The sequence below is a fragment of the Phalangium opilio genome, unplaced genomic scaffold, assembly GCF_054372755.1.
Source record: "Phalangium opilio isolate 3A_F unplaced genomic scaffold, DU_Popi_V2 ptg000002l_1, whole genome shotgun sequence".
Classification (NCBI taxonomy): domain Eukaryota; kingdom Metazoa; phylum Arthropoda; class Arachnida; order Opiliones; family Phalangiidae; genus Phalangium; species Phalangium opilio.
Window position 1 is genome coordinate 7,807,690 of NW_028324144.1, and position 20,728 is coordinate 7,828,417.

Genomic DNA, 20,728 nt, shown 5'->3' on the forward strand with positions numbered 1-20,728 from the left:
CAACTTTAATGGAGGTGACTTAGGCCTACTTGTTGTCAGTTTGAGCCTTTTTAGGTCTCTAATCTGCTTTGAACAAATCCAGCGAATCAAGGGAAAACACATTTACTGTCCCCGCAATGGTATGGAAGGAATTGCTAACGCATGAAAACCATATTACATTTAACATGCTTTCACTTTGAAACTTTTGATCATCAAGTATATTCAAACTCTTGGAATGTCTCAAAAGTATTTTCAACGAAGAGAAATCACGTTGTAAAGCGAAGACTTGTTGTACGAAGAAGCTAGAGACGAAGAGATAAAGATTTGGTTGGAGTACATTGAAAACCGCATGTAGGAAGGCTTTCATCCACTCTAGTACCCAATTTCTGTTAGTTCTATTTGCCTTTTCTACAACACATTCGTTAGTGCCTGAAATGAGCTTTGTTTATCAAGTCTTAATTGTTTTGTAAGGGTTATGAAGGATTCGTTTCAATTAGCAACTTTATTGTGTGTCGAATAAAAATAATATAGAATATTTAGATTATGGGTTAGACTGGTAATTTTTAAAACGTTGATTCCTATGGTGATCTAGAGTATATTGGCATCTTTGGCTAAATCGTAAAACATTGATTGCTCATTCTTCAAGAGAGTACGTGGAGAGTCGAATTCCGTAATTCGGCCCTGATCGAGAACCATCACCCTATGAAGAGTTAAATGACGACCAATTAGCCAATAATTTTTAATCGGTTTTATAGGTAGTTAAACTAACTTGTCGTAGTCCAAGATAGTGTTTATTCTGTGCGCGATGGTGATGATGGTAGAGTTGGCGAATTCCGTCCTAACGGTCTTTTGAATGAGATCGTCGGTGTCCATGTCGACCGAGGCCGTCGCTTCGTCCAAGATCAGGATCTTGGTGTTCCTCAACAAGGCACGAGCCAAGCAGACCAACTGACGTTGTCCGACACTCAAGTTGTTACCTCCTTCGGCCACGGGGTGATCTAGTCCCTGCTCGAGTGATGAAACGAATGATTTCAGGTGCGAGTGTTCCAGGGCGGCCCACAGTCGCTGATCATCTTTTTGTCCAAAAGGATCTAGGTTGAGTCTGAGCGTGCCCGAGAAGAGGACGGGCTCTTGGGGGATGATGGTCAGCCGAGAACGCAAATCAGACAAGCCCAATCCCTCCACTTCCACTCCGTCTATGACGATCTGACCGCGCACCCCTTCGATGAGACGGAAGAGCGCCAACGTTAGCGACGATTTTCCCGCGCCTGTCCGCCCCACCACGCCCACCTTTTCTCCAGCTTCGATGCTGACATCTATGTTTTTCAAGACCAAATCCAATCCTTCTCGGTGTCTGGTACTGTAGTCGTGGAATATAATTTGCCCTCGTTGAGGCCAGTCAGGTGGGGGTTGTGATTCTGGTTTTTCCCATTCAGCCTCGGACTCTAAACGGCAGTATTCGTCAACTCTTTCTATAGAGACTATATTTGATTCCAAACCAGAAGCGGAAACGATAAAGTTTTTGGTCGACTGTAGAAGCTGTGAGATCAATATATTAAATTAGTATTTAAGTATTTAACTTGTAGAAAATTAATAATCTTTCCACGTGGCAGAAAAGCCTGCACAATTTCTTTTCAAAATACAGGGCTAATTTTTAAATAGCCAATTAGATTAATGAATATAATAGCTTTCATCAGGAATGAATGGAGGGCGTCTCCTAAATATTCTACCCCTTTTAAGCCGTCCTGCTTCTGGTCGCGGGGAATGGATACAAGACCTCGTCCTATTCAGTATTAATTAAGATGTTTTAAATCTAATAATTTATATGTCTTAAATCTAATAATTTATGTCTTAAATCTAATAATTTATATGTCTTAAATCTAATAATTTATATGTCTTAAATCTAATAATTTATATGTCTTAAATCTAATAATTTATGTCTACTATTTTAGAAGCGCTCCTCGCAAAAGTTGACTGATGCCGATTTAAATCAAATATGAACAGAAACATCGCTTCTCAATTAACCGCAGGTTCTTTTGCAAAACTTAAAGATTCCAGCTATTTCTCAATAACTAAGACGTAGAAAATTTGTTTACCAAGTAGCCTTATCGATTTTACAAATAATTAATGACCTAAATCTGTTCTTCGGGCTTTAATTTTTAAAGCCTAACAATTCATCAGCATAGTTGCGCGTTTCATACACTAAAAAGGGCTTGCTTATGCGACGTCATGAAACGACTGCTATACGCATTCTTTGAAACATACAAGAATAGCGGACTTGGATATACTTAACCTAACCTAAAATTAAATACCCTTTGTTAATTCACTATTTGTTCTTTTTGTATCGTGCCACTTCAGCGACGTTTCTTTGTCAGGCTAGTATAAAGAGTTAAACGAAAAACCAGCAGAGATTTTAGCTTGTGGAAAATTTTTAGATTTATTCGCTTCATCTTCATTGGTAAAGCTTACCCGATCGACATTAGCCAAGATCAATCCTACAAAATGAGCTGACAGAGTCCCTTTGCTAAAAATGATGAAAATTGCCGTGCAAAACATCAAACAATTGCCCAAGACATTGTAGCGCACTGTCAGCCATCTGGAAAGAAATAATATTTTAATGAATTGGAGAAATGTATAGCGACTTGGAATGCCATTCACAGGTAAAAATTTCGTTTATATGCTGAAAAACCTGTTGCTCCGAAAACGATAGACGCGATTGAAACTAGCTTTTAATACCTTTGCGCCATGTTCATCATGTAATTAGCGGCAGTGCATTCGTCAATCAGTTTGAGGAAGTGCCCTTCGAAGTTTTCTTCGGCGTCACTCGCCCTGATGACAGTGCTGCCAGCCACTGATCCTCCCACGTGCGAAAACAAGAAGGAATTCCTCATGCTTGTTATACGCTTGAATTGACGATTGCTCGACATCAAGAAACGCTGCAAAATATATTAGAAAATCTTCAGAAGAAAATCTCCCAGGAATGGCTGAAGGCGGGTAAAATGTACACGCTTTCTACACTTTTTTACAATAAATTGTATTAGTGCCAGAACACGTTAAGAGATTCAGTATTTCGAAGATTTGTAGTTATTTTAATTTCATGAGAAAGTGTTTGATGTTTAAGTCTCAGTTAGTACAGCCGTGGCACAAAGGCCTCATTCACGTCGCTTAATAGAACTTTCTAAAAAAATCATATAAAATGGCTGTTTTTTTAGGATACGTCGATGTTTATTTTCAATAGTTGCATTTGAAGAGCTCTGACGTGCAACCAAGTCCCGAATTATTAAAGACCAAAAGTGGTTCGATAAGAATTAACCACAACTAACAATAGACCCAACAGACAAATAAACAAGTTAGTAGGGTCGCGTCTCCGTCTAAGGGATAGGATCACGTGACTAACAAGGTTGCCTGTCGTTGAGGACGAAAACTTAATTTACTTTTTTTCTGATTGGACTAGTCTCGACAGTCTGACTCTTGGGGTAAAACCGGTTCTGCGCATGGCAAAATCGAGCCAATCAGGTAATCCCTTTCTTACCTCAAAACCCGAGAACGAGTTCTGAGCCGTTATAAAAATTCAGAAGATTTGTTGGTTGGGTCTATTGGGAATGACACTGAATAATTATTTATGATAGGAGGCCAAAATTCCGAGTTCTTACCTGAAGTAAAAGGTATCCAACGACGACAAGAATGCAGGGAATAATGAATAATGGTAAATATATTGAAATTCCTATAGGGTAAACAATTAAAAGAACAAATCCATAACTGGTTAGATTTATTATGAAAGGTAATTGCTGGTCAAGGGTGTCGATATCTTGGGAGAAACGATTGAGTATCCTTCCAACGGGAGTCGTGTCAAAGAAAGACATGGGAGAACGAGATACGCTGTCGAGCATTTTCCCATGTAGACAATTTGAAGCTCGTAGACAACGAAAGATGTTGATGACTACGTTCAGAAATGCCAAAAAGCCTTGGCTTAGACCAATAAAAGCTAAGACCGCTATTCGGGTTGCCATTAAGTCCGGGTTCACTTTAAAATCTTCCTTGGAGTCCGCACACAACAGAGACAGCCAGTACACTGATGCGTAATTAAAGATTACACTAGTGGTGATTATTGCTTCGAAGATCACACACCACGTTATACCACAGGCTTTAAAATATTGTTTGTATTGTGATATGGATATCTGCAAATGCGCATTAACATTATCACGAGGAAAAATGTGCCTATAGAGAGTTTTAGTTTTGAAGAAGCCAAGAAAAGCATAAAATCTCCTCGCATATTAAAAAGAGCTTACGTTTCCTTCTTTGAGCGTCTCTTTAGTCACAAGTTTTGCCTTATCTTCAGCCAAAACGTTTCCTTGAGATGCAAGATGAGATCTCTCAACTTTGATATTTAAGGCACTACAAAAATTGCATTACCAAATTCATAAATTAGCAAAGCGTGTTGAACCATGGAGTCTGTATTATAAGAGGAGCAAAAACCGCTGTCTTTACAGTATTCACGAGTGCTATTTCTGTTGGTGCTCCCATAACCTATCGGTAGCCTTATGTAACTTTTATTAGTGCCTAAATTCCGAAAAGGGAACGGTAACCTCGTAAGTTCCGTAAAACATCTCCAATTTTAAAATTTATGGTCAAGACATTGGGCTACTCCGAGCCAATCGCTCGAGCTGATCAAAACGGGGGAGAGACAAATTGTATATTGGAAGCCTTGCGCTTACCGCTCCTCTTATAATACAGCCTCCATGGTTCAAACTTGAAAGAATCAATTCAAAAACTTTTAAAATAAGGGATATCTCTACAAAAAGTAGACATTTCATGGCGTTTGTCCACAAAGAAAGTCGGTCTATTATTTCGTACAGTTCATGGTAAATTTCTAGGACCTGAAGCTTTTTCGCGGTTCTGTTTCGAGCTAGCGATAAAAAGTGTAGATATAGCTCCAAATTTACTCACGCCGGTTCTATTTTATTCTCGTCACTCATGTGTTGCGCAAAATAATCTTTGGCCATTCCCTGACGACTCATGATTTCGTCATAGGTTCCCCTCTCGATGACTCGTCCGTTGTTCATGAAGAAGATCTCGTCCACTTCTCGGATGAAGCTCAAATTGTGCGTCACAAAAACTCTCGTCTGTAAGAGATTGAATTGCTATTTGTCGAACGAGCAAGGAACTACCAAACAGAATTAGCTATAAAAATCGAAATACTCAAAAGGGTTTCTTTGCGATAGCTATTTAGTTATAGCATTAATATATTTAGATCAGAGCCTTTACTATTGAAGTTACACTGATTTAAATGAAAATCTATGCTGCTTAGATAAATATGTATGTACGAGATGGCGGATGAAACTGATTTGGCCGACATATTCAACTACTACAGGCATTTAATGTCCAGCATTCATTAATGGTCTCTTAGGACTTTAATAGAAAATATTAAGAGTAGCGTTAATTACTTTATTTCGAAGAAATCCCTTTGGTCCGATTACTTCGTTGAAGAGATGTTTGGCCACATGTGAGTCGACCGCCCCCAAAGGGTCATCAAAGAGATAAACATCGTCATCACGATAAATTGCCCTGGCCACGTTGACCCTTTGCTTCTGACCACCACTCAAGTTGATACCCTATCGTGTAAAATTTTTGAATGAACGCATTACTAACGAAAGTTGCCATATATGGAACTATGAATGAAACGTCCCTATGCTAGGTTTTTCGAGTACAGCTCATTATGTTTTTCAGTCTATTTCCACAGCTTCCTGAGAAACAACGTTTGGATCCTCGGCTGTGCGCCGAGGTAGGTGCGTGTGAGAGAGATATCAGGCTGTGCCGTTATAGTTACATTCCCCCGTCCCTATTTGAATCTCCTTATATACGTGTTTGCTTATTTCTCGCCCTAACTCGTCTTTACAAGAGCATGCTCGCTTAAAACACCATTCCCCTTTTTGTTATGTAAAATATCAGTTCCGTGGCGGGTGGAAAACCACCGCGCGAGTCGTGTTAAAACACAGTTTTCTGTTTTCACATAGCGGGACCCAATCATGGACACATAAAAACAATTGTATGCTTATGACAGAACATACTCTTTCTCCGATCTCCGTTTCGTCGTCAGCGGGTAGCTGATCAAGGTCCGGTTGTAGGGCGCATGCGCGTATCACGTCATTGTATCTTTCCTGGTCCATGTCGTCGACGAAGTGTATGTTCTCCATGAGTGAGGCGTTCTGGATCCAGGGTTGTTGAGTGACGTATCCCACTGTCCCCGCCACTCTCACATCCCCCTCCACCTTCTGCATCTCGGAAACCAGGGCGGACAAGAGGGATGATTTGCCACAACCCACCGGACCCACCACGGCCACCAACGAACCACGGGACACTTTCAAATTGATATCCTGAAGAGACGCTGCTTCCGGCTCTTCCAAGTTCCATTTAAACGTTCCATTCTGAATCTCAATTTCTGAAATTTACAGAGAAATAAATTGATGTGGACCAATTGCTCAAAATATCTAGAATCAATCAAAAACAAGCTTTCCTCTTTGAGAACGACATACTGATTGGCATATTTTACTAGTAAGATAAGCCTGAATTCCTACTGACCCGCGGTATAAAGCTACTATGGGAATAAACCTGATAGGAGGATATTTTCTGTTTATACCAATTCCCCGGTGCGTTAAGTTCAGAAAAAGATCATTCAATTGTCTCTTCCTCAAGTTCGCGTTTCAACCTTTTAACCACAATTAATTTTGAGCTTAAATTCAACCGCTTGTGTAGGAATGCCTGCCGGAAATAATAAGCCACGTATCTCGTTTTTTCAAGCCCCTAATTTGACATACCATATTGGGCGTCGTTAGCCATCTCCTTAACGTAATTTTTGGTTTCTCCACGACTCAGCAAGTTTGCAATTCTTCTTACCGAAACGTGTGTCTGTAATGAATTTCTTAGTGGATTTGCGTCATGTTTTAACTAAAGGGAAGGTCAACACAGTGCTGGATCAACACCCTAGGGGGCACCACTTCACTAGGCCTTAGGGGGCCCACTTCTTACCAAAACTAGGTTATTTATTAAATCCGGAAAGGTAAGCATTGACGTGGCTAATAATCGCACCAACTGAAAGGAGACGAAAGCTTTCCTCGAGGTGAGAACGTTATCGTCGTCAATTAATACGTACATGGCGAAACACGGTGAAGTAATCTGAAAATTTAGGAATAATATCTGAAGCAACTTGAAATCAATATGGTGGTAAAAAAAAGTGTATAAGGCATGAAGATGAATAGTTCAACTAAAGGCGATTACAAACACCAGCAAAAAAAAAAAAAAAAAAAAAAAAAACCAACTTCAATCCGTGCTCTCCTTTGCTGAAATGTGGCGTTATTGCTTTTCTTGAGCCTGGCCAAAGCGTAGAGATTTCAGAGATATGCCATTTTGAGAAAATTGGAAAATAATCATATAGACCTACGAAGCCGAAATGGTATACTCCCATTAGATAGAATCCCGTTGGACCCAATTCAGAATTGTACAATTGTAGCCAGATTTAAGACAATTTATTGCTAGAAGGGCGATTTTCTGCTGAATGGGAATATTTATATAGAAGAGCTTTCAACTGAATGGGATGGGTCTACACATATGAAATCATTGCGTTTCTCTTGAGTTGCCGTTGAGTTAAAGGTAAGGGTAGGTTAGGTTAGGTTTGGTTTGGTTAGGTTAGGTTTGACAATTTCCAACAATAAAAATTATTAAATCATAGGAATGAATACTAAACTTGAAAAATAACAAGTTGGAAAAAAAACTGAAATAAAAGCAAAATTCATGATTGAAAAACCGCCCAAATTGCGGCATGCGGTCCAATGGGATTCGATAGAACAAGACATTCGATCCAATGGAAAACAATCACTGAAATCTCTACACCTCTATGTGCCCCCATCATCGATAATTGTACCGTGTAATATACCATTGAATGAATGGTTTATTAGCTTTCTTTACAAAGATCTCTTTTATAACAGGGCTCGCAAGCATGAGTGTATTACATTTTTGACAATTAAATAATACAAGACATAATTCTAAAATTTTTACATAATGATATTTACAACGATGGCTGAACAATGAACAGCGTAATTAGTGCGAGAACATAGACAAACAACATTAAGGATTCAATTCCAGTGATTAAGTATTCTTTTTGTTGTCGAAATTTGGGTTGCGTCATAGGGGTACATAAAAAAGCCAAGTTAGTGGTATATTTCTCCTTTCTCGTTTCAAACTCCGGGCATACTTGAAGAATATGAGCTACGTCTTAATTCAATCGCGACATGACAGATAGGGCAAGTGGGATCTCCACTGTATTGTGACAATGTCAAGGGAGGGCACCAGTTCTTGCCTAGAAAACGGTCTTTTTTTGGTCTCGCCGTTATGGTCTCGCCGATTTCGTCTTGGGACAAATTGGGTCTCGGGGCAAATGGGTCTCGGGGCAAATGGGTCGCGGGACACTTTGTCTCGAGATCAAATCGGTGAGACCAATTCAGCGAGACCATATTTTCCTGTTCCGCTAGACAACGTTATCCCACAAGCCCAAATAGTGCAAGCATAGCGGACACCCGGACAAACGTTATAGTTATTTAAATAATTTGTAGCATAATAATAATAAAATTCTTGTACCAAAATCGGTATGATAATAGATATAAATATGTTTATTCCTTGGAAGAGGCCTTGTTTCTTCATGAGTACAATTTCTCTCTTCCTGATTTCAAGAACGACTCTCTGGAATGATCTCTCCCAGGCGTACAACTTCAAGACGCGGATTCCATTCAAGATTTCGCTCATCATTTTCATTCTCCTGTCCTTCAGCTTCATCAGCTCAACCTAATAAACGAGATAATTAAACAATTCATTCACGGAAACTCCGCCGGTCGTTATATTGTAGTAATTGTAGGTATTTACAAGAAATCTTGCAGCGTATGTTCTTATCTTCTTGATTATAGGTCCTAGAATCAAAGCCCACTACAGTTATACCATCCGCGCTTGCTTGATACACTGATTGAACTTAGTACTTTTGTTTCTCCCACTGTTGGTGTTTATACTCGCTAAGTAGAATTATACAAGTTCAAGCCACAATCCAGCTCCATTTTTATTCCTCGATGGCTTTACAAACCCAGTTTTTACCCACAACGTATGATGTACATCTTCGATTTAGGTATTAGTTTGACCTGCCCTGTTGAAAGTGTGCCGCAGTTACCGCCATTGGTAGTATAAAAGTTTTCGTTCGTCATTGAAAGGAGAGTGAATGGGAGAGGATTAAATTGAGGTGATATTTTTCGTTCGTGTATTTTAAAATGAAGGGGATTATAATATCAAGTTTAAGCATTGCATTACATTTTTTTGTGATTTGTTTCTATACGCATGGACGAACCAATACTGCTTTACGTTTCCCCGATGTACTTAAAGCGCAAGACGCGATTGCCTTATTTAAATGGAAGCTTCTTACTCCCTTTAAATTTCTGTCACCCGTCGACAGTAAGGATTTCACGCTTTCAATCCAGCACCACTATTTCTACATTCAAAGAAATCGAGGGAAATTTTAAAAGCAAAAATTTATTTAAGTAAGGATTACGGGTAATAATTTTTAGGGTAGGGCACCGAGGGGCTCTTCACTCAGATTTTGGGGTAGGCCTATGTTACGGGTAATCGTTTTAGCATAGTTAAAGGCTGCGCATCGAGGGGCTATTCACAGACATTTTCTGTACGCCTATTAATTAAGTACGGTACGATATGAGCCCATCCCTGGCTATCTTTCTTTCTCTAATTTAGGAAGTGAGACAACGACCTGGAAAGGATAAAGTACGAGCCAATTTGAGGAGTTTGTTTTTTCGAGTGCTCGTAAATTGCTCTGTAATATTTTGAGGCATTTTGGGTTTTTTTCTGGTTCTGAATGTAATAGGCGGTAATGCGGTGTTATAAATAACTTTGGACCAGGCACGAGTATACGCATACAAGAGAGGGAAGAATGCGTTCTATCGTTGCTTTTACCCCTCCTAAATTTTTTCGAATGTCAACTTTTTGAAATATTTTATTTACATTTCATTGATGAAATCTAATGGGGATTGTTATTCATTTATGCTTTGGTTCCGATTACGGTCTCATGGGCGTTTAAGTTGGATAACATTTACCTGCAATTCTTTGTATTTCTTCGTGCTGAGATAGTTCAGTGGTAGAAGAACGACGATAGGTACGATGCCAGCAAAAGCGGAATAACCTAATTCTTGATACATGAAGACAAAGCACAGTACTGTTTGTACCGGGACAGACCACAAGAGACTCAGCTGAGGCGACAGAATTTGGAATCTGTTCGTGTCGACGTACATCGTGTTCAGTATTTCGCCCATTGTCAGATCAAGTCGATCGCTGCTCGTCAAGCGAAATGTCTGCTTCGACGAATCTCATTAATGAACTAGCATTCCACTATCATGATAACAGTAACTTACTTTTTTGTAGAGAACATGCATGGTGGCAGATTTGAGTCTCAGTCCAAGTTTGGTGTGGAAAATGGCGCTGCCTTCTTGCAATAAAGATTGAGCGAGACCGGCCAAACCGTAAAGGCAAGCGTAGAAAATCCCCTTCCATAAAGGATCTTCGCTCGTTGAGTAATCAATAATGGAACTGAAAACAAAAGTGGGTATGTAAGTTTTACATAGTTCATTGCAGTCTCAATCTCTGTTGGAATTAGTTTTAAAGAATATTCAGAGGAATGAAAATATTCAAACAGCTGACCCACAGATACCGAAAATATCATTACTTATGTGATTGGACCTTTACAATATGAGCAAAGAACCAACTGACAACAATAAAGGAACAAATTCACGCTCTAAGTGAAAACCATGTGGTGAGACCCAAAAATGCACATGCTTGCCTAATAGATGAATGATGAGAGAACTATTTATCGCTTATGTGATTCGGTTTTGTAACCTTGCTTCAAATGTTCTGAAGAATCATGTTATAACTGTCCCACTTTTTGGTGCACCTCTCTCGAAGAGAAGTATTATATACCTCTGATTCCCTAACAAAAATCTTCTTTAGAACTCTTTAGAAAATTCCTTTGGGAAATTTCTTTAGAAATCCTTAAGGGGTTCTTTTCGAAATTGGGTAATATTGACCTCTTTTTCTTTGGAAAATGCTTTGGAAATATCTTTGGAAATTCCTTTGGAAATATCTTTGGAAATTCCTTGGGAAATAACTTTGGAATTTCCTTGGGAAATAACTTTGGAATTTTCCAGGGAAATATCTTTGGAATTTTCTTGGGGAATTATCTTTGGAATTTTCTTGGGAAATATCTTTGGAATTTTCTTGGGAAATAACTTTGGAATTTTCTTGGGAAATAACTTTGGAATTTTCTTGGGAAATAACTTCGGAATTTTCTTGGGAAATATCTTTGGAATTTGTTTCGGAAATATCTGAGGAATTTCCTTGGGAAATAGCTAAGGGAGTTTCTTGGGAATATCTTAGGATTAACTTTGAAATTATCTTGGGAAATATAGGGAAAATTATGGGGTAAATTAATTTAGGCCTCTAGAAACGAGGATAGTTCTCTCATGCAGAACCATATCCCAATGCAGAGAGTGCAGTTCTTATATGCTGAACAACACACCTTATAGTGCGGGCAGTTCTCGCATGCAGTGCGAAACTGATTATAAAGTCAGACATTTAATCGACCTAAAAAAACATCCGAAAACGGCAGAAAGTTTTAACATTGTGTATATGTATAGGGTACTAAGTGGGTTTTGGAGGCTACAATGGCCAAGCAGTAGATAAAGAAGTTGTTGTTAAGTTTAATAATATATTTTCACTGAGAGTTTTTTGAGTACCAGAAACGCATTTATCCTAATTTTATCTGCAATATTTAAAAAAAAATATTTATTTGGGACTCTAATTACGCTCGAAATAAAGATAAAACATGTCACAAAAGAATTAGTTTTAGGTTAATTTTACTTTTCAAAAGCGAAAGTTTCGACTGCCAGTTTATACTCCCTGTAAATCTAAACATCACAATTTTAATTACAAGTATCTAACTTTTAATTTAATTTAACCTTTGCATAAACACCTCACGGATTATTAAAGGCAAAAATACAAAAATGGGTAAATATGATGAACCATTTCAGCACTTGCTGAGCCTAAGCTACGGGACAAGCCTTCGTGAAACGTTTTTAATTTTTTAGCCATCAAGTCAATGTCTATGCAGGAAAACTTTAGCTAAACAATTTGGGTAAAAATATTTTGAGATAATCATATGTAAAGCCATAAGGACGTTCTTTGGAAATTTACCTCTAGAATTCTTAAAGAATTTCTTTGGAAATTTACCTCTAGAATTCCTAAAGAATTTCTTTGGAAAATATTCGTTATACCTTCTTTGGAAATTAATCTCTAGAATTCCTAAAGAGTCTCTTAGGAAAAAAAACCTTATACCTTCTTTGGAAATTTATCTCTAGAATTCCTAAAGAATTTCTTTGGACAATAATCTCAAGACATTCTTTGGACATTTGTCTCAAGACTTCTTTAGGAAATTCCAAAGAAAGTCTTTGGGAATTGTTTCTTTAGAAAATGATCCCAAGGGCTCCGTAGGGTTCCAAAGAAATTCCTTTAGAACTCTTAAGAACATTTTTGTAAGGATGTAACGCTTTTCGTATGATGTTTACTGTTTTGAAAAAATTGCACTGAACTAAAATCCGGGTCCTTAATATGTGGTTAAAACAAACCGCAAGTATAAATCTAGCCGGAGCAGAATTCTTCAAGATGATGCCCAAATTACTTAAACCGCAACTTTTTAATTTTCCCAATAATAAAATTTTATTGTTCTTTTTATAAGTGATATTAAATTGTCGATAAAAATGGAATTTTGGTAAAAAAAAGTTAAGCAATTTTTCAAAATAATTCATATTTTTAATCATGTCTCTATACTGAAATTTTTTAAAATATCTGCCACTTCAGTCATTCCATTTTGTTCTCGTGTCTTTAACTTTTTCTAGTCTTTGTCCACTAAGACATTTTTTTTATTAATTGCTCATGTGATTGTACCTTTCTCTATGCTTCAGTAAGATCAACCAACCAATTAAGAGCAACAAAGGAACTTAATTTCTCGCTTGAAGTGAATATCATCTACAATCTCGTTATTTTTATATGAATTTAAGCTTATTCCCTTGATTTCCCATTAGTAATCACTTACGATGTTATGACGTTTGTTGTATAAGTGAAAAATTGAAATTCTTTACCCTGTCAAAAGGGCGGGACCAACAGACACTACGTCGGACAGAAATTGAAAGACCACACCAGCAATCAAGCAAGGCCCGATTGTTCTTAACAAGGTCCATCCGATGGCTTTGTTTGGATATGTGGTTCTGTTTCGTTCTTTCGAAAATCTTTTCATTTCTATTACATCGCCATAATTTTTGGTCTCAGCTTCGAGCTTCCAGTGTTTTTCGAAAAGGCGCGAAACAGTCAGGGCTCGCTCCGATTCATTCAAGTCGTACACATCCGATGGCTCCAGGTTTTTCTTCCAGCCTTTCCACAAGGTTCTAAAATTCGTTCAAAAAACATTGAACTTTATTTATAATGATTTATAAGAACACAAGAACGTGAAGAGATTTACCTGGTAAGCCATGAATGAACCACGCGTGAACAAAACGATGCATCATCTTCCCCTGATTTCTTGTTTTAGAATAATCATAAAACATAATAAGAATGATTGTGTAAGCATTTTCTCGTCGTATCTAGGTGGATTTTGAGGGAAGAGCTAATTTATTATGTATGACGAATTTTACTTCGCAAACAATCTCGCTGCAAGTTTAACCTTGAGGCGCGCGCCTGACCTTGCGTTGCTACTATACAATGATATAACAGTTCCGAAGACGCCCGGATATATGTTTGCCTTATATCCCTAATTAATACGTTATTATATATACATATCCATGTTTGAGAACCTCAAGAGATAAGTGTACAACCACTAGTCCTCCTAGCAGCCAGTGTCGAACTTAAATTACGTAGGGAGGCCCTCATATAGGCGGTTCCCGTATGAGCGGATCACAAAACCGTGGTTCCCTAAATAGAGGTTTCCCGAAAAACGCAGTTTACCCGTTACGGCAGTTCCTGCAGCGGTTCTCCTAAACGCGGTGCACCGTTACAGCAGTTTCCAAAAGAGCAATATGTACAACTGAGAAATGAAAACCGATGGTCGTTTAGGATGGTGTAAGTTTGGTTATTTGAACTTCCCTCAGTCTGGTTTAACCAAAAGCAGAGTATGCTTTGCACATAAAGTACGTCAGTCCAACTTTTCCATAGCTTTGGCCATGGATTTTATGACATTCCCGAAGGTAAAACTAAGCAGACGAACCAGGGGCGCCGATCACTATTTTTCCCAGGGGGGGCTGGGGCCCGAGGCAACACCAGGAAGCTCAGCCAAAATTTTTAATTCAATATGAATTATGATTTTATAGGAGAAAAATTGTGTTTTTATACTAAATATAGTACTAAAATTATCATAGGTAATCCTATTTTTGCTTAAAGTATGTAGAAAATTCTCAAAAAAAAGTCGGATTTTACTTTCAAAAGAAAAACCTAATGAAAATAGTATGGATTAAAAATCCAGAGCGAGCGAAGCGAGCTCCGCAATTTTCGCTGTCTATTTTGATCTCGATGAAAGTGCTCAATTTTGATAAACTTGGCGCATAACTATAAGAAAAGGCCCGATCTTAACGCTTTAAAAGTGAAATTCAACGCGACAAAAAAATTCATCGCGTTAAAATATTTTCAACAAATATTATTATTATATTATTATTTTGTCGCGTTAATATTTAAAGACACGCCCTCCAGAATTCCGTTATATGATTCACAGAAATATTTTCAGCGGAAATATCCGTGGATTGATTGGTTTAAAATTTTGACACGACCGAAAATTTTTGTTGCCTTCAATTTAAATTTGAACGCGTTGATTTGAGTTGCCTGAAAACATTGAGCACCTACGTTCTGAATATAATCTTGCTACTTCCATAATAAGTAGAAAATGTTTATTAGGAATCGTAAACAGTGAATTAGACTAAAATAACTCGATTATTTCAACAAGAAAAGGCCATTATTATTTTCCTTATACTGTCAAAAAAGGGAGCGTGGGGGACCAATCTCGGCGAACTCACAGTGTCACCCAAATTAAACGAGGCTTCCCAGAGGGGGCTCAGCCCCCTCTGATTTTTCCCGTGGGGGCTCGGGCCCCCACTGCCCCCACATGATCGGCGCCCCTGAGACGAACAAAAAAGCTTTTAACCAATCATAAGCCTCTACCTCAAGTTTCGAACATTTTCGAGTCATTTAATAAGTCTTCAACAAAATATTACAAGTTTTTTTAAACTTAAACAGGAAAATAGGTTTGCGAACATAATTAGACTCGAAAACTACACTAAGCCTTGGCTAGGTATCAGTGGCTGAGCCTGAGCGGCTCATCCCTTGCCGCCGGGCAAGCCGCAGCCGCGAGAACAGAAATAATTCCTCGAAAAAACAAGATATGCCCCAAGGCATATTAACGCTGTTTGCAGTGTGATATTGTCTTTAACAAAACCCCAAATTAGGGATACCAATAAGCAAGGCGTGGAAAAGTATATGAAAAATATCGATAGCTTAACATCAATCGTAGTGGCTCAGACGTTGAGTCTCCGCATCCCACACCGTAGACCTCAGTTCGAAACCCGATACCTCCGAGAGACCGCATTTTCTCGTCGAAAATATGATCGAATTTAGTCTAGATGTCGCTAGTGCGGTGGATAATGAAATTCCGGCAAGCTCTGCCGCGTAATTTAAATTTACGAAAATGAACGCGAACGCGAAACAGCCAGCCTGCCTGACTGCCTGCTTGCCTGCCAGCAAGCCAGCCTGCTTCCAGGGGTCGCCGTATAAAGCTGTTGCTATGGGCAAACAGCTTAAAAAACAGACACACGGCGTCTGAAATAGTCCAAGCAAAAGCTACCCAGATTGATAAGATCTTCGAGCTTAACTCCACAATAATTTTTGGTATTGTGAATAGTTTTATATTAAGAATGTTTTAGACACCCTACTCAGTCTTTATAGTAGTTCCCGAATTTATGTACCTGGTAAATCGGTTGTTAAGGCGGAAGGAACCGCGTTACCGAATTATTTTCCTCCGCGTAAGGGGAGGTTCTTTCGTAGGAGCTTAGAAAATATCATGTAGCTCGCCAAGGCACATGTTACGCACTTCATGAGTAAAGACTAATCGGCTTCTGTTTAAACTTGGTTACTTGTATAAAATGTCTTAGATGAGGTTAGGTTAGGTTGGGTTATTTGATCCGCGTACTATTAGGGTCAGTTTAGGTATTGTCGTTCCATCCCTAATAGTACTAGAATAGGTTATGATGATCTATTTGTACTTAATAATTTAAACTTTATGATCCACCCAATATATGAACTACTTAATATATTTATGTATGAATTATTACCATTATGACTTCGATTGCGTACGTATCCTTTTTGTAGTGCGGAGAGGTGTCACTTAGTGTGTGTAAAACGAGGGTAACTACTACTAAAGGGTAAATTACGGACTCAATTACCAGCCCGAAATTGTCATATTTGTCGTTCTGAAATATTTCACGTTTTTATTTTAGCGTATAATTATAATAAAATGTAAAAGAAAACCTTCGCTTACTTGTAAATAGTATTTCATGATGTTGGATCTCAGTGTGATAGTTTGCGTTAGTGTTAAGAGGAACCAAAACTTTGTCAGGATTCCGGACAACACCGTGCCACCCCCTCTGCCGTAAATAATGAGGAATAACGCCAAGATCTGCAACCGGTGAGTTCAATATAATTCATCAAAACGTCATGTTTTTTTTTAAATTGTCTTACATAAGTTCCAAATTGAAGGACGACCGCCAAATTGTCAACGACTTGAAAATCTCCGTGGTATATTTGTTTACCAAACTTTAAGACGCTAATTGCGGCCAGTAACAAAATCAAGATCTGAAAACAGAAAACAAAAGTGCTTTTTAGGTATTGCAGTGGCAAGATCGCGCAGCGTATTGCTTGAGCAATGATGCTCCGTACACGTTGGTGTAAAAGGACTTACACTTTTCGTAATGGATAGATGAGAACAACGAAAGCTTCGCCATTCCGACTTGGCGATCAGCGCGATTTCTAATGGGAGGAACAACCAGAGTATCGCGCATGGCACCCACACCAAGATGGTCTTTTGAAAACAAGGAGTGAAGTCCGGATTATCCGAGTACCATGTCAAATTGGCGTCCTGTTTAGAATAACGTACACACTCCATAATTAGACGCTAACGAAAACTTTTTACCTCTCCGAGTGACGTCACGGAGAGGTATTACACTGGACGTGACTTTGTGTGTCTGTGTCTGTGATCGCGTTTGCAGTTGGCAAATCGGAGCAAAAGCAATATTGGCTTCTACTCCATTATTATCATTAGGGTTTAGATGTACATGTACATGTACGTGGCGATCGGCTAGAGTTACGAGATGGCTGGGCTTCCACCAAAGGTTCACGCAATTGCGAGTTTTCTTATCATTTATAGAGAATCAATGGCCTTATATACCCTAAATTTCCAAAAATTGTTTAATAGAGGCATGAGCTTGAATTCAAATTTCAACAATAGCTATGTTTAATATGATTTTAGATATAAAGTTTCTTAAAAAGATTTAACTATATTTAAGCTAAACTAATGACGATTAAAATAATTTATATCAAGTATATTTAATCATTTAAGAAAAAACCTCATAATTGCGTCTCGACTTGGAGAGGTTTATTTTGGTTTCCCTACTTGTTAATTTTGATACATATTTTTACGCTATCAAATGCCAAAATCAGTCCTCGTAAAGTAAATCAACAACACGTAACATACCCAAAATTTAGATTCGCAAAAGTCATCCAAATTAAATGAATCCATTTGAAAATGAATAATAATAAAATATTTGCTAAAATCAATTTGAAGAATTCATTTAACAAGGCAGTGGTGTTTTCGAGCGTGTAACTAACATAAAACATAGAAGTGACTATGTTTCGAAATAAAACTTTACGTTGGTAGCATAAAACCGTCAAACCCTACATTAAATGACATCGCTCGCAAAACACTTGTGTACTTCAGAAGAAAAATTCATCTACATTAGAACCGAAAAACGAAATTAAAATTTGTCGTACGTTTTTATAAACTGTACATTTTCTCGACAAAAGATTTTCCTGTTCATTTTCTCGACAAAAGATTGTCCTTAGTGTCAGTAGGAAAGACTATGTTACAATCTTGTGATGATATGCCATCGTTATGTATTTCCAAAAAAGTAGAATTTGTATAAAAATGTCTCCTTCTCAAGATAACGTAATCTGAAATTAATTTGAGCCTTTAAAAATTGAGTGAAGAAACGATAGGCCAACTTATCCTATAACGGTGAATTAAGGTATATCAAGGCTGTTTAGAATACCAAAAGCCAAGATTGGTAACAAGTTGGGAAACCAAAATCAACCTCTCCGAGTCGAGACGCAATTAAGAGGTTTTTCTTAAATAATTAAATAAATATAATTGATATTAATTATTTTAATCGTCATTAATTTACCTTAATTCTAGTTAAATCGTTTTAAGAACCTTTATATCTAAAATAATTTTAAACATGGCTATTGTTGACTTTTGAATTCATGCGTGTGCCTCTTTAACAATATTTGGAAATTTAGGGCATATAAGGCGATTGATTCACAATAAATGATAACAAAACCTGATATTGCGCCGCGTACTTCTTAATCCTAACGATGGGAGTAGAAGCCAAAAATTGCTTTCTTCGAACACGTTTGACCCGATTTGCAAACGCGGTGACAGATACACACACACAACAGACACGTCCAGTGTAATATCTCTCCGTGACGTCATCACCAATCGGAGAGGTAACAAGGGTACCAGCAACCCAATTCTTAATTACTTCTATAATTATTAATCCGTCCCATGAGGTGCACCATGTATGCTTGTAAATGTACAACATTTGATGATGAATATTGTCTTTTTTGAATAACATTACATAACTTATAACTAAATATCATAGTTCTTCACAAGTCTATTTCTTTAAACTATACACCCACTGATAACGTTCCTCCCTCTGCAATCTTAATTATTAACCCTTAGACCATACATTTTAACGGACCGCTGCAACGCGGTAGTTTTACCTATACGTTTTATATAACAACGAGGAGAAACGTTTCACACTTACTAATTAAACAAAACTTTTGAACATTATTCCTCGAAAAGTAAATAAAAAACAAGTAACATACCCAAAATGGAGATTCACAAAAGTCATCCAGCATAAATGAATCCATTAGAAGATAGACAAAACTAAAGATTTTGTTTATCACACTACTCGGTGAGATGTTATCTAGCGTCTACGTCAAACTTTCACTAAAAACTCTTTAACGTAAACAATTTTACATTTAGTTTAAGTTCCTGTACTGAATCGCACTTGAGCACGCAAACTTAAACATAACAAGATGGTCTAGCCCATATTTCAGCCACATCGTTTACGTACTCCTGCTATCCCTACTATAATAAATAGTTCTAGTGAAATATCCCTTAATATACCGGTCAGGGGGAATTATTTTCCATGGCCGCTTGGCAACGTGAATTATTTAATTACTACTACTACTACCACCACTACTACTCGGGTAAAATCTCCGACCACTTAACCCATGGACAAGCAACTGAAGAGGGAGCTAGGTTTGCTCAGAGCAAGGATGATAGGGGGTGGATACGAATTCTGAGAGAAATACGCGCCGTAACTTCGGACGCGATTGGGTCTGGTGGGACGCTAAAAGTGGGGGAGGAATACTCGGGACGAAAGGCAGGTGAGCTACCTCAGAACTAGACCCTATTTAGCGCCATCGTGTAGGCCTAATTTAGCATGTATATTGCCAAAGTTATTTTAAACCTTTTTCTCATAAATAAAATTTGCAATTGAAACATTAAATTTTATATAGAGTTAATATTTAATAATTATTGTTTCGAAATTGTTGCTAAAATAATAGTGCTCATAGATGACGCTGCAATAGGGAAACGCCGGTAGGAATTTCTTTGACGGCGCTAAACGCGTCTGATAGAGTACTTTGTTCCGCTTTCAAGGGGATTGAAAGGTTTATAAGATCAAATATTTCATTAAATAATGTTTTTAACTTCTAACTACGGTGTAAAATGATCATTTTTATGCGAGAAAGAAGAAAAGGTAATCAATGTAAGTTTTTTCAAACATAGTAAAATCATGTTTTGTTTCATCACAATGCGTTAGTAGTTAAATTCCATATTTTTCATCAAATGACTAATCTTTTCAATCGTCCTTGAAATAGGAATTAACAACTCTAGGTGACGCCCAGCGCGTTCAAATAAATCCCTACCGGCGTTTCCCTATTGCAGCGTCATCTACCTACACTATTATTTTTGGAACAATTTCGAAGCAATAATTATTAAATATTAAGATTATATAAAATTTAGTGTATCAATTGCAAATTTTATTTATGAGGAAAAGGTTTAAAATAACTTTGGCAATATGCAAAATTAGGCCAACACGATGGCGCTAAATAGGGTCAAGTTCTGAGGTAGCTCACCTGCCTTTCGTCCCGAGTATTCCTCCCCCATTTTTAGCGTCCCACCAGACCCAATCGCGTCCGAAGTAACGGCGCGTATTTCTCTCAGAATTCGTATCCACCCCCTATCATCCTTGCTCAGAGCAACGCCTGACACTAGTAA

The 20,728-nt window shown here is 37.9% G+C and overlaps 1 protein-coding gene and 1 long non-coding RNA gene across 2 annotated transcripts; one reads left to right on the top strand and one right to left on the bottom strand.

The window, feature by feature from the left end:
• Positions 1-462: 462 nt before the first annotated feature.
• On the bottom strand, positions 463-19,083 carry LOC149718589 (ATP-binding cassette sub-family C member 1-like). Its single transcript, XM_089850465.1, has 21 exons — positions 18,921-19,083; positions 17,066-17,242; positions 16,846-16,959; positions 16,646-16,783; positions 16,440-16,577; positions 13,589-13,647; positions 13,212-13,514; positions 10,434-10,608; positions 10,119-10,373; positions 8,611-8,814; positions 7,006-7,152; positions 6,795-6,885; positions 6,048-6,418; positions 5,424-5,591; positions 4,927-5,102; positions 4,269-4,374; positions 3,633-4,157; positions 2,716-2,915; positions 2,449-2,575; positions 749-1,518; positions 463-679 (listed from the first exon to the last, which is right to left on the bottom strand). The coding sequence occupies exons 1-21, from the start codon at positions 19,011-19,013 to the stop codon at positions 568-570; spliced, it is 4,449 nt and encodes a 1,482-aa protein (XP_089706591.1). The 5' UTR covers positions 19,014-19,083; the 3' UTR covers positions 463-567.
• On the top strand, positions 2,497-4,275 carry LOC149718590 (uncharacterized). The gene is made up of 6 exons (XR_016372036.1): positions 2,497-2,639; positions 2,744-2,980; positions 3,192-3,379; positions 3,434-3,495; positions 3,609-3,685; positions 3,747-4,275. It is a non-coding gene; the product is annotated as an uncharacterized LOC149718590 (long non-coding RNA).
• Positions 19,084-20,728: the final 1,645 nt, after the last annotated feature.

Coding starts and splice junctions, on each gene's coding strand:
- LOC149718589 (XM_089850465.1), bottom strand. CDS start 19,013: ATGTTATTCAAAAAAGACAATATTCATCATCAAATGTTGTACATTTAC. Junction 6,419..6,794: donor GGCTAACGACGCCCAATATG/GTATGTCAAATT, acceptor TGTAAATTTCAG/AAATTGAGATTCAGAATGGA. Junction 4,375..4,926: donor GAGAATAAAATAGAACCGGC/GTGAGTAAATTT, acceptor CAATTTTTGTAG/TGCCTTAAATATCAAAGTTG.